Source organism: Panulirus ornatus, chromosome 4 (genome assembly GCF_036320965.1).
Source record: "Panulirus ornatus isolate Po-2019 chromosome 4, ASM3632096v1, whole genome shotgun sequence".
NCBI classification, from domain to species: domain Eukaryota; kingdom Metazoa; phylum Arthropoda; class Malacostraca; order Decapoda; family Palinuridae; genus Panulirus; species Panulirus ornatus.
Window position 1 is genome coordinate 67,833,592 of NC_092227.1, and position 13,163 is coordinate 67,846,754.

The 13,163-nt window shown below is 40.0% G+C and overlaps 1 protein-coding gene across 1 annotated transcript in view; it reads left to right on the forward strand.

The window, feature by feature from the left end:
- The window catches only part of Pgant35A (polypeptide N-acetylgalactosaminyltransferase 35A), a 101,328-nt gene extending 89,095 nt beyond the window's left edge, over window positions 1–12,233 (forward strand). Inside the window, exons 13-14 of the mRNA XM_071691782.1 lie at window positions 759–992; window positions 1,833–12,233. Of these exons, the coding sequence (XP_071547883.1) occupies window positions 759–992; window positions 1,833–1,967 (369 nt within the window). The 3' untranslated portion in view covers window positions 1,968–12,233. The remainder of the gene's footprint in view (window positions 1–758; window positions 993–1,832) is intronic.
- Window positions 12,234–13,163: the final 930 nt, after the last annotated feature.

Below are 13,163 nucleotides of genomic sequence, written 5' to 3' on the forward strand. Positions count from 1 at the left end.
TAATTTAACATATAACATAATCTTTTGTCTTGAAATATTCAAGGTGGGTTATGGATTTTTAGTAATAATGCACCGCACAATACTGTCACAGCAAAACACCCTTTGATTCATATCTCACCCTCTAGCAAGGAGCATGTTGATTCATATTCCACTTACTGCCAGTCAGCTTGACAGCTTGTAAAAAAAACAATTGTGAGAGAACTCTCACTCACCACACTTAAGTCTTGCTTTTACCAATTATTTCAAGCTTAGAGAAAAATATTGAGGAAGTTCATCACATGCCTCGACAAATGTTCAGTGTGAGAGACCACTTATGTGGAAAAGACTATCAGTCTTCATTAGTAAGAAAGGAAAGACTGCTCCAGGTTTCAAGGCTGCCAGAGATTGTTTGATGTTTCCATTGGGAGATAACACCATGGGGGATTTTAAGCTTGGGCCACTGCTAGTGGTGTCTTTAGAAAATTCCTGGGTTATGAAGGGTTATGTAAATTCTGCATTACCTGTGATTTGTCAACAATTGTTGTATCAAATATTTTTGAGTGTGACATAGTACCCTTCCTCCCTCTCCCTGCCAGTAATTCTTATTCCAATCCATTCCACTCTGCCACCATCTTAGCCTTCATTATCATATTTTCTGGGTCTAACAATATTTTTCCACTCTCATCTACACTCGGAATGAAGGTTCATTTCTCTAAATCTCATGTATTGGAAATTCTGTCACATTTAAGTGGTCAAAAATATATATACATCAATTCCAGATACGTTTGACTGGAAGCAACCTCTGTATAGAATCAGAGGAAGATGTTTCAAAGAAAGGATCCAAACTGGTAATGTCTGAATGCATAGAATGGAACCGTCAGAGTTTCTATCAGACAGACCGTAATGAGCTTGTACTAGCGCAGCTGCTGTGCCTTGAAGCCTCAGAACAACGACCACGGATAGGGAAGTGCCATGAAATGGGTGGTTCTCAGGAATGGAAGATAAATAACCAGGTCAGTGATATAGTAATGGTAGTCTTGCTAAGCATAATGAATGTCTAACACCAAAGTGTATTTTCTTCATCTGGCTCGCCAATAAACAGTTGCTTTTGTATGGACATTGAAAAAAAATAGCATGCACAGAAATGGTGGCAATTGATCATGTCCCTTGTTCTTAGGTCTTTCCCACTGACTTGTCTAGTTGTTTTGTATTAGTTGAGGAAAAAATGGGCATGTCAGAATTTATCAGTAAAAGTTTTTCACAATGTATTTCTTATGAGTGATTTCATAAGAAATCCAGTTTATTGTAACCCAGTAATATAGCTGTGGTTTTGATGCATTATACATGACAGCTAGAGACTGAGTGTGGATGAATGTGGCCTTTGTTGTCTTTTCCTAGTGGTTTCACCAGAAAAAATCCAAGATCATTATCTGATTGAAAAATGAATTCCCGATATAACATCATACATTATATGTCACACATTAGGCCATGATCTTCATAGCCTTGCTCTGGTTGATTATCTTGCTCACAGCCAACTTCTCATGAAATTTTTAGTCAGTCATTATAATGTGGAGCACATCATAGCAGTGCATATTACTGTGTGCGTAAAACTGAATGATATAAATGGTAAACAAAGATTGTAATGGGAGCAGCCTCTATCCTGCATATTCTTATTGATTTCTCCACTGTGATAATTAGGCTTAACTTGGACATGTCTTCAGCTCATGATGCTTTTATAATGTTAGTTTATATTTTCATTATAGTTTTAGAGATTTGATGTGTCTGAAGTGATTATATTGGAAGTAAGATAATTCCAGTTCTTTTTAACTACCATTGACAAATATATTTTTCAGATGGGTGTAGCTTTATACAACATGGCTGTAGGATTGTGTTTATCAGCTGAAGAGGAAAGATCAGGGGCATCTGTGGTGATGGCCATGTGTTCCACACCTAAGTTGGCTACTTGGGACCTTGTTGATATTTTGTAGGAGATACAGTTAACTTTTACAGTTTTCTAAAGAACCACACTTGAATTTTCAACGAGTTAAGTACTTCAGGATTGCAGGTAATTCATTTGAAGAACAGGTCACATATATATGTTTTTTTTATTATTATATTTAATCGCTGTCTCCTGCATTAGTGAGGTAGCGAAAGGAAACAGAAGAAAGAATGGCCCAACCTACCCAAAAACACTTGTATATATATATATAAACGCCCACACATGCATATATACATACCTATACATTTCAACATATACATGCATATATATAGACAGACATATACATATATACACATGTACATATTCATACTTGCTGCCTTCATCCATTCCCGTCTCCACCCTGCCACACATGAAAAACAGCACCCCCTGCCCCCCACGCGTGTGAGGTAGTGCTAGGAAAAGACAACAAAGGCTACATTCTTTCACACTCAGTCTCTAGCTGTCATGTGTAATGCACCAAAGCCACAGTTCCCTTTCCACATCCAGGCCCCACAAAACTTTCCATAGTTTACCTCAGACACTTCACATGCCCTGGTTCAGTCCATTGACAGCACGTCGACCCCAGTATACCACATTTTTCCAATTCACTCTATTTCTTGCATGCCTTTCACCCTCATGTATGTTCAGGCTCTGATCGATCAAAATCTTTTTCACTATATCCTTCCACCTCCAGTTTGGTCTCCCACATCTCCTCATTCCCTCCACTTCTGACACATATATCCTCTTTGTCAATCTTTCCTTACTCATTCTCTCCATGTGACCAAACCATTTCAATACACCCTTTTCTACTCTCTCAACCACACTCTTTTTATTACCACACATCTCTCTTACCCTTTTATTACTTACTCGATCAAACCACCTCACACCATATTTTGTCCTCAAACATCACATTTCCAATACATCCACCCTCCTCCGCACAACCCTATCTATAGCCCACGCCTTGCAACCATATAACATTGTTGGAACCAAAATTCCTTCAAACAACCATTTTCGCTCTCTGGGATAACATTCTCACCTTCCACACATTCTTCAATGCTTCCAGAACCTTCGCCCCTCCCCCACCCTGTGACCCACTTCTGCTTCCATGGTTTCATCCACTGCCAAATCCACTCCCAGATATCTAAAACAAATTCACTTCCTCCAGTTTTCCTCCATTCAAACTTACCTCCCAATTGACTTGTCCTTCAACCCTACTGAACCTAATAACCTTGCACTTATTCACATTTACTCTCAGCTTTCTTCTTTCACACACTTTACCAAACTCAGTCACCAGCTTCTGCAGTTTTTCACCCAAATCAGCCACCAGCGCTGTATCATCAGCGAACAACAACTGACTCACTTCCCAAGCCTTCTCATCGACAACAGGTTGCATACTAGCCCCTCTCTCCAAAACTCTTGCATTCACCTCCCTAACAACACCATCCATAAACAAATTAAACAACCATGGATACATCACGCACCCCTGCCGCAAACCGACATTCACAGGGGACCATTCACTCTCTTCTCTTCCTACTCGTACACATGCCTTACATCCTTGATAAAATCTTTTCACTGCTTCTAGCAACTTACCTCCCACACCATATACTCCTAATATCTTCTACAGAGCATTTCTATCAACTCTGTCATATGCCTTCTCTAGATCCATAAATACAAATCCATTTGCTTTTCTAAGTATTTCTCACATACATTCTTCAAAGCAAACACCTGATCTACACTTCCTCTACCACTTCTGAAACCAACTGCTCTTCCCCAATCTGATGCTCTGTGCATGCCTTACCCTCTCAATCAATACCCTCCCATATAATTTCCCAAGAATACTCAACAAACCTATACCTCTGTAATTTGAACACTCACCTTTATCCCCTTTGCCTTTGTACAGTGGCACTATGCATGCATTCTGCCAATCCTCAGGCACAAACCTATACCTCTGTAATTTGAACGCTCACCTTTATCCCCTTTGCCTTTGTACAGTGGCACTATGCATGCATTCTGCCAGTCCTCAGGCACTTCACCATGAACCATACATACATTAAATATCCTTACCATCCATTCAACATCACAGTCACCCCCCTTTTTGATAAATTCCACTGAAATATCATCCAAACCCGCTGCCTTGCCAGGTTTCATCTTCTGCACAGCTTTCACTACCGAAGATCTTCTCTGTTTACCAAACCATTCTCCCTGACCCTCTCACTTTGCACACCACCATGATCGAAACACCCTATATCTGCCACTCTATCATCACACACATTTAACAAACCTTCAAAATACTCACTCGACCAAAACACCCTATATCTGCCACTCTATCATCACACACATTTAACAAACCTTCAAAATACTCACTCCATCTCCTTCTCACATAACCACTTCTTGTTATTACCTCCCCATTAGCTCCCTTTACTGATGTTCCCATTTGTTCTTGTCTTACACATTCCCCGCGTGTCGTAGAAGGCAACTAAAGGGGACAGGAGCGGGAGGCTAGAAACCCTCCCCTCTTTGTATTTTAACTTTCTAAAAGGGGAAACAGAAGGAGTCATGCAGGGAGTACTCATCCTCCTCAATGGCTGAGATTGGGATGTCTAAATGTGTGTGGATGTAACCAAGATGAGAAAAAAGGAGAGATAGGTAGCATGTTTGAGGAAGGAACCTGGATGTCTTGGCTCTGAGTTAAACGAAGCTCAAGGGTAAAGGGGAAGAGTGGTTTGGGAATGTCTTGGGAGTAACCGGGGTTGGCGAGAGGACAAGAGCAAAAGAAGGAGTAGCACTACTCCTGAAGGAGGAATGGTGGGAGTATCTGATAGAGTGTAAGAAAGTAAACTCTAGAATGATATGGATAAAACTGAAAGTGGATGGAGAGAGATGGGTGATTATTGGTACCTATGCACCTGGTCATGAGAAGAAAGATCATGAGAGGCAAGTGTTTTGGGGGAAGCTGAGGGAGTGTATTAGCAGCTTTGATGCACAAGAATGGGTTATAGTGATGGGTGATTTGAATGCATAGGTGAGTAATGAGGCAGTTGAGGGTATAATTGGTGTACATGGAGTGTTCAGGTTTGTGAATGGAAATGGTGAAGAGCTTGTAGATTTGTGTGCTGAAAAAGCACTGGTTAATGGGAATGCCTGGTTTGGAAAGAGAGATATACATAAGTATATGTATGTAAGTAGGAGAGATGGCCAGAGAGCGTTACTGGATTACGTGTTAATTGATTGGCATGTGAAAGAGAGACTTTTGGATGTTAATGTGCTGAGAGGGGCAATAGGAGGGATGTCTGATCATTATCTTGTGGAGGTGAACGTGAAGATTTGTAGCGGTTTTCAGAAAAGAAGAAAGAACGTTGGGGTGAAGAGAGTGGTGAGAGTAAGTGAGCTTGTAAAGGAGACTTGTGTAAGGAAGTACCAGGAGAGATTGAGTGCAGAATAGAAAAAGGTGAGAGCAAATGATGTAAGAGGAGTGGGGGAGGAATGGGATGTATTTAGGGAAGCAGTGATGGCTTGCGCAAAATATGCCTGTGGCATGAGAAAGGCGAGAGGTGGGCAGATTAGAAAGGGTAGTGAGTGGTGTGATGAAGAAGTAAGATTGTTAGTGAAAGAGAAGAGAGAGGCATTTGGACGATTCTTGCAGGGAAGTAATGCAAATGACTGGGAGATGTATAAAAGAAAGAGACAGGAGGTCAAGAGAAAGGTGCAAGAGTTGAAAAAGAGGATAAATGAAAGTTGGGGTGAGAGAGTATCATTAAATTTTAGGGAGAATAAAAAGATGTTTTGGAAGGATATATATATATATATATATATATATATATATATATATATATATATATATATATATATATATATATATATATATATATATATATTGGAAAGGATCACAATTTTGCGCGTGATCAAGATATTCCTACAAGTCCACGGGGAAAATGAAACACGAAAAGTTCCCAAGTGCACTTTCGTGTAATAATCACATCATCAGGGGAGACACAAGAGAGGAATATAACAGTCAGCTGATATACATCGAAGAGACGAACCTAGGACGCCTTTTTTTTTTCTTTCTTTTTTTTTTTTGCCGCTGTCTCCCGTGTTTGCGAGGTAGCGCAAGGAAACAGATGAAAGAAATGGCCCAACCCACCCCCATACACATGTATATACATACACGTCCCCACACGCAAATATACATACCTATACATCTCAATGTACACATATATATCCACACACACAGACATATACATATATACATATGTACATAACTCATACTGTCTGCCTTTAGTCATTCCCATCGCCACCTAGCCACACATGGAATAACAACCCCCTCCCCCCTCATGTGTGCGAGGTAGTGCAAGGAAAAGACAACAAAGGCCCCATTCGTTCACACTCAGTCTCTAGCTGTCATGTAATAATGCACAGAAACCACAGCACCCTTTCCATATCCAGGCCCCACAGAACTTTCCATGGTTTACCCCAGACGCTTCACATGCCCTGTTTCAATCCATTGATAGCACATCGACCCCGGTATACCACATTGTTCCAATTCACTCTATTCCTTGCATGCCTTTCACCCTCCTGCATGTTTAGGCCCCGATCACTCAAAATCTTTTTCACTCCATCCTTCCACCTCCAATTTGGTCTCCCACTTCTCCTCGTTCACTCCACCTCTGACACATATATCCTCTTGGCCAACCTTTCCTCACTCATTCACCCCATGTGACCAAACCATTTCAAAACACCCTTCTCTGCTCTTTCAACCACACTCTTTTTATTACCACACATCTCTCTTACCCTTATATTACTTACTCGATCAAACCACCTCACACCACATATTGTCGTCAAACATCTCATTTCCAGCACATCCACCCTCCTGCGCACAACTCTATCCATAGCCCACGCCTCGCAACCATACAACATTGTTGGAACCACTATTCCTTCAAACATACCCATTTTTGCTTTCTGAGTTAATGTTCTCGACTTCCACACATTCTTCAAGGCTTCTAGAATTTTCGCCCCCACCCCCACCCTATGATTCACTTCCGCTTCCATGGTACCATCCGCTGCCAAATCCACTCCCAGATATCTAAAACACTTCACTTCCTCCAGTTTTTCTCCATTTAAACTTACCTCCCAATTGACTTGACTCTCAACCCTACTGTACCTAAGACTCTTGCTCTTATTCACATTTTTCTCTCAACTACCCCTGGGGATAGGGGAGAAAGAATACTTCCCACATATTCCTGTGTGTCATAGAAGGCGACTAAAAGGGGAGGGAGCGTGTGGCTGGAAATCCTCCCCTCTCGTTTTTTTTTTAATTTTCCAAAAGAAGGAACACAGAAGGGGGCCAGGTAAGGATATTCCCTCAAAGGCCCAGTCCTCTGTTCTTAACGCTACCTTGCTAATGCGGGAAATGGTGAATAGTATGAAAAAATATATTTATATATTCTTTCATACTATTCGCCATTTCTCGTGTTAGTGAGATAGTGTGTATGTGGGTGGACTGGGCCATTCTTTCGTCTGTTTCCTTGCGCTACCTCGTAATGCAGGAGATGGCAATTAGGTATAATTTTCCAAAAGGAGGAACAGAGAAGGAAGCCAAGTGAGGATGTTCCCTCTAAGGCTCAGTCCTCTGTTCTTAATGCTACCTCGCTGATGTGGGAAATGGCAAATATGTATGAATATATATATGTTTTAATGTATGCATATGTTTCTTCAGTAACATATATAAGCTGCTGAAGCTCTCAGACTTCATCTTGGAGAAATTTGATATGTAAAATGAACATTGGAGTTATTTCATGTGTTAGATGAACTGGTATATATTTTTTGTATGTAGATTTGATATTGTTAGAATTTGAAAGATAGTCATATCTGGAGTTTTATGGGATTGCATTGATAGACTTGCTGTATGAGATCTGTACTCTTTTAAGGAAAACTAATTAATGCTTCATTAATTGTGCTCACTAGGTCACATTCTTGAATTGTGATACACACTAAGTGAAATGAAGAATCTGTTGTATTTTAAAGAGAAATTTATAGAACATGCATTACATAAAAGTGTATTCAGCTTAAGTGTTATGTGGAATCATGTTGCATTTTTTCTTCTCTTTTTTTCTCTTCCATGATATGTCTCAGAGTATTACTGGTGTGATATTATTGTGTGTATAGTGAAATTTATTGCAGTATATGTCATTCATCTTCATAAGAACCAAAATCCATCAAACTAGGTAATCATTGTAGGGCAAGTGTATTTTGTTTTGTTAGTAGACTTAGAAGTGGTGGAACAAACCCACCTCATAGTTTATCTTATTATTCATGTGGGTTAGCCAAGACTAGCGATGTACACTAAAACCTGTTATCCAAAATGCTTGGGAAAATTAGCCTTTCCATATAACACAAATTTCAGCAATTAAGATTTTTTTGATATGTTAAATGATTCTGAAATCGTCCATCTCTCTCTTGATGTGGGGTTATGTTCTGCAAAAACCTTGCACAAAGAGAAATCACACATAGCATTGACAGATTTTCTCATTACCTCACATCATGTAGCTTCTGATGTTGAATAAATTTATCGAGCCATTCTTTACTTGCTTGAAATTGCTCTGGCTCAGCTACATTATCTCCTTTACATAAATGTTAATATTGTTCAGAGCTATGGACCTGAGCTAACGATTACTAAGGCTGTATTTGTTCATCATCTCATGCTTTATGTATACTGAAACATTTTCTCCATCCTCTTCATAAAAAGATTTCTAACTCCTGTGGTTACCTTGGTAGATAGGAGAGTGGAGTGGATCACCGCACTTTGAATTTTCTCTCTATTTGTCTGTATGCTGCAGATTGTAGATGCCCTGTGATTGTTATCATGCCTAAGCACTGATGCCTCTTCATCAGCATCAGTTTGTGCAAGATTTCTAGCTTTGTTTCAAAGGTCAGAAAGGTTCTCTTCCATTTAACTGGGATATGAAAAGATATTGTTAGATGTTTGGATACCATATTACAAACACAAACCTGGCGAGTTTCAGGAACATCACATTAGCAGATAAACCTAAGTTGCACAAGTAGCACAGATCCACACACAGTGATGCTAATTATGAGACAGATTCACTTGCAGGAAAGTGGCGCACTCCACTTGTGACCCACACTTACCTCCCACACCAACCTTCACCGATGTTTCGACACACTTTCTGCCACACACGATTAAGATATTTTACTTATTTGTAAGTATTTTTGATATAGGAAATACTAATGTATGTAAGCATTAAGCACTTCAAAATGCTTGGATCTTTGTCTGCTGTTTGGTGATATTGTAAATAGTCATTATGCTGATGGTGAAGTTCTTTACAAGTGCCACCTTGTGCTCACCCTTAGTCAGCATCTTGGATCTCTCTCTCTCTCTCTCTCTCTCTCTCTCTCTCTCTCTCTCTCTCTCTCTCTCTCTCTCTCTCTCTCTCTCTCTCTCTCTCTCTCTCTCTCTCGTGCTTCATGCAGGACAGAAATGGTTTCGAGGAGCTGTCAGGAAATTGCTGGCAGTGCTTGAAAGGGGACATTGTCCACACTAGTAATCAAGGGTGCACAAAATAGACAAATGTGCAAGACCAGTTCACAGCATCACTACAGAAAGGACATGGAAGACTGTAAATAGTCACCAGCACCACAAAACACCAAATAGTGAGTACCCTTATCACTGCAGTACCATGTTTATGCAATTGAAAATATTTTTATGTATCCTTTTTAATTTTTTGAATTTTGGGGGGCTATTGGAAGGTTGCCAACCAAAATTGAAGAACATAAAGTTGGACAACATTTCATTGTCTCAGATTACAGATAACAGGTTTTACTGTATGTTGAGAGATCCCTTTAGGATTTATTTTTTGTATCATAATTGACCCAAGAATCATAATAGATGTAAGTTCAAATGTTTTTTACTGATGAAGGACTTCTCAAGATTATCTATATATTTAAAGTAGGTTTAGAATTATTTTAGTTTCATGTTTAGGACACTTACACATTGTTATAAAAGTATGAATGTTGTTGTCTATTTGAAGCTATCTGTTGCTGAAGTTTTTATCTTTTTTTTTTTTTTTCTAAGGAAACTGATTTGTAGTGGACTTACAGAATGGAAGTTTAAGAGGCAGCTAATTTTTAAAAAACATTGTTTTTTTTTCTCATTAGAGAATGGTGGCAAAATGTACTAATGGTTCAGATTCCCTTATACAATGAACCAATTTCAGGATGGGATATGAAAGGTCACTGCACTGGTTAGAAGTAGTAGAAGTCACAAGTTAATTAGTATTTTGCTGAAGTATTATTTTGAGAAATTTGGAGACATTTTTGATGTATTATAGATCTTGATTATCACTTATTTGAATGGGATCAGGTAAACTTTCCCACTATATGTAACTAGTATTTTTTTATGTTAAAAAAGGTTAAGAATTTAAAGATATTCAGTGATTACAGGAAGTAAGGAGAAGTGTTCACATGTGTCAAATATACTTAGATCCTGTTAGATAGAGATCTGTGCAAATGCTGCTAATATTTGTAGTAAACTTCTCTGGCTGTGTTAATATTAAGTCATGAAATGCCTTATTGATTAGAAAGATTTATTTTTAAAGCTTAATGTTATCTGCCTTTGCAAAGTACAAGGTATCTAAGTTCTGTTGGAAAATTTTCATAAGAGCTCATCAGTGTGTTAATGTGTCTAGAGATTTATATGGAAATCTAGTGTTACTGGACTCCACCTGCAGATGGTTACGCTTTGAGTGAGAAGTTATCTTTGCCAAGGCTGTATCAACATTATGGGGTGAAAGGAGTACCTTTTCACTTCAAAGGAGTCCAGTATTTCCTTGCTCCTACATAAAGTGTAGCCTCAGAGCTCTAGGAGCTTCATGAAAGGGGTCTAAGGGCAGAATGATTAAGATTAATAATGTTAATAACAATGATAATGACAGTAATGATATTATTTTAAGGCCTGATGCACACTCTAGCTTCGCTCACAGGACACTCTCACTCTGCTCACAGGCATGGGTGATGCACACTTAATGCTATGCTCATGCTCAAGCAACAGTCATCCCAGTCCACTGTTGTTGCAAGTTGTCTAGTGTCAGTGCATTTGGCAGTGGGAGAAGATGGATTCTTCTTCGTCTGAGTTATCTATGACTGAAATAGCTCTGGACAAAGAGGAAGAAGAAACAAACAAGCAAAATAGGAAAGGGAGAACTTGACTGCCTCCATACAATGTTGGAGGAGAGGAAGATTCAGGGGGAATTTGACACCCTTTATCATCATCTGATGAATAACGAGTTAATTCTTGCATAATCCCACATAGTTGATTTCTTGGGGCTCATAGAGAGGGATGGAGAGACAGCTTCCCACCTTAGTGATGACCGGGCCAAGACTGGAGCGAGACCATTGGGTAATGCACACTGTCACTCTCGCTCCAGTCACAGTCTGCTCAAAATATCTTTTGGATGACCATTGCTTGCATGTAATTGGAGTGAGAACAAACCATGAGCAATAGTGTTTATGCTCCCATTGAAATACATTTTTTTTTTTTTTCTTTATACTTTGTCGCTGTCTCCCGCGTTAGCGAGGTAGCGCAAGGAAACAGACGAAAGAAATGGCCCAACCCCCCCCCCATACACATGTATATACATACGTCCACACACGCAAATATACATACCTACACAGCTTTCCATGGTTTACCCCAGACGCTTTACATGCCTTGATTCAATCCACTGACAGCACGTCAACCCCGGTATACCACATCGCTCCAATTCACTCTATTCCTTGCCCTCCTTTCACCCTCCTGCATGTTCAGGCCCCGATCACACAAAATCTTTTTCACTCCATCTTTCCACCTCCAATTTGGTCTCCCTCTTCTCCTTGCTCCCTCCACCTCCGACACATATATCCTCTTGGTCAATCTTTCCTCACTCATCCTCTCCATGTGCCCAAACCACTTCAAAACACCCTCTTCTGCTCTCTCAACCACGCTCTTTTTATTTCCACACATCTCTCTTACCCTTACGTTACTCACTCGATCAAACCACCTCACACCACACATTGTCCTCAAACATCTCATTTCCAGCACATCCATCCTCCTGCGCACAACTCTATCCATAGCCCACGCCTCACAACCATACAACATTGTTGGAACCACTATTCCTTCAAACATACCCATTTTTGCTTTCCGAGATAATGTTCTTGACTTCCACACATTCTTCAAGGCCCCCAGAATTTTCGCCCCCTCCCCCACCCTATGATCCACTTCCGCTTCCATGGTTCCATCCGCTGCCAGATCCACTCCCAGATATCTAAAACACTTCACTTCCTCCAGTTTTTCTCCATTCAAACTCACCTCCCAATTGACTTGACCCTCAACCCTACTGTACCTAATAACCTTGCTCTTATTCACATTTACTCTTAACTTTCTTCTTCCACACACTTTACCAAACTCAGTCACCAGCTTCTGCAGTTTCTCACATGAATCAGCCACCAGCGCTGTATCATCAGCGAACAACAACTGACTCACTTCCCAAGCTCTCTCATCCCCAACAGACTTCATACTTGCCCCTCTTTCCAAAACTCTTGCATTTACCTCCCTAACAACCCCATCCATAAACAAATTAAACAACCATGGAGACATCACACACCCCTGCCGCAAACCTACATTCACTGAGAACCAATCACTTTCCTCTCTTCCTACACGTACACATGCCTTACATCCTCGATAAAAACTTTTCACTGCTTCTAACAACTTTCCTCCCACACCATATATTCTTAATACCTTCCACAGAGCATCTCTATCAACTCTATCATATGCCTTCTCCAGATCCATAAATGCTACATACAAATCCATTTGCTTTTCTAAGTATTTCTCACATACATTCTTCAAAGCAAACACCTGATCCACACATCCTCTACCACTTCTGAAACCACACTGCTCTTCCCCAATCTGATGCTCTGTACATGCCTTCACCCTCTCAATCAATACCCTCCCATATAATTTACCAGGAATACTCAACAAACTTATACCTCTGTAATTTGAGCACTCACTCTTATCCCCTTTGCCTTTGTACAATGGCACTATGCATGCATTCCACCAATCCTCAGGCACCTCACCATGAGTCATACATACATTAAATAACCTTACCAACCAGTCAACAATACAGTCACCCCCTTTTTTAATAAATTCCACTGCAATACCATC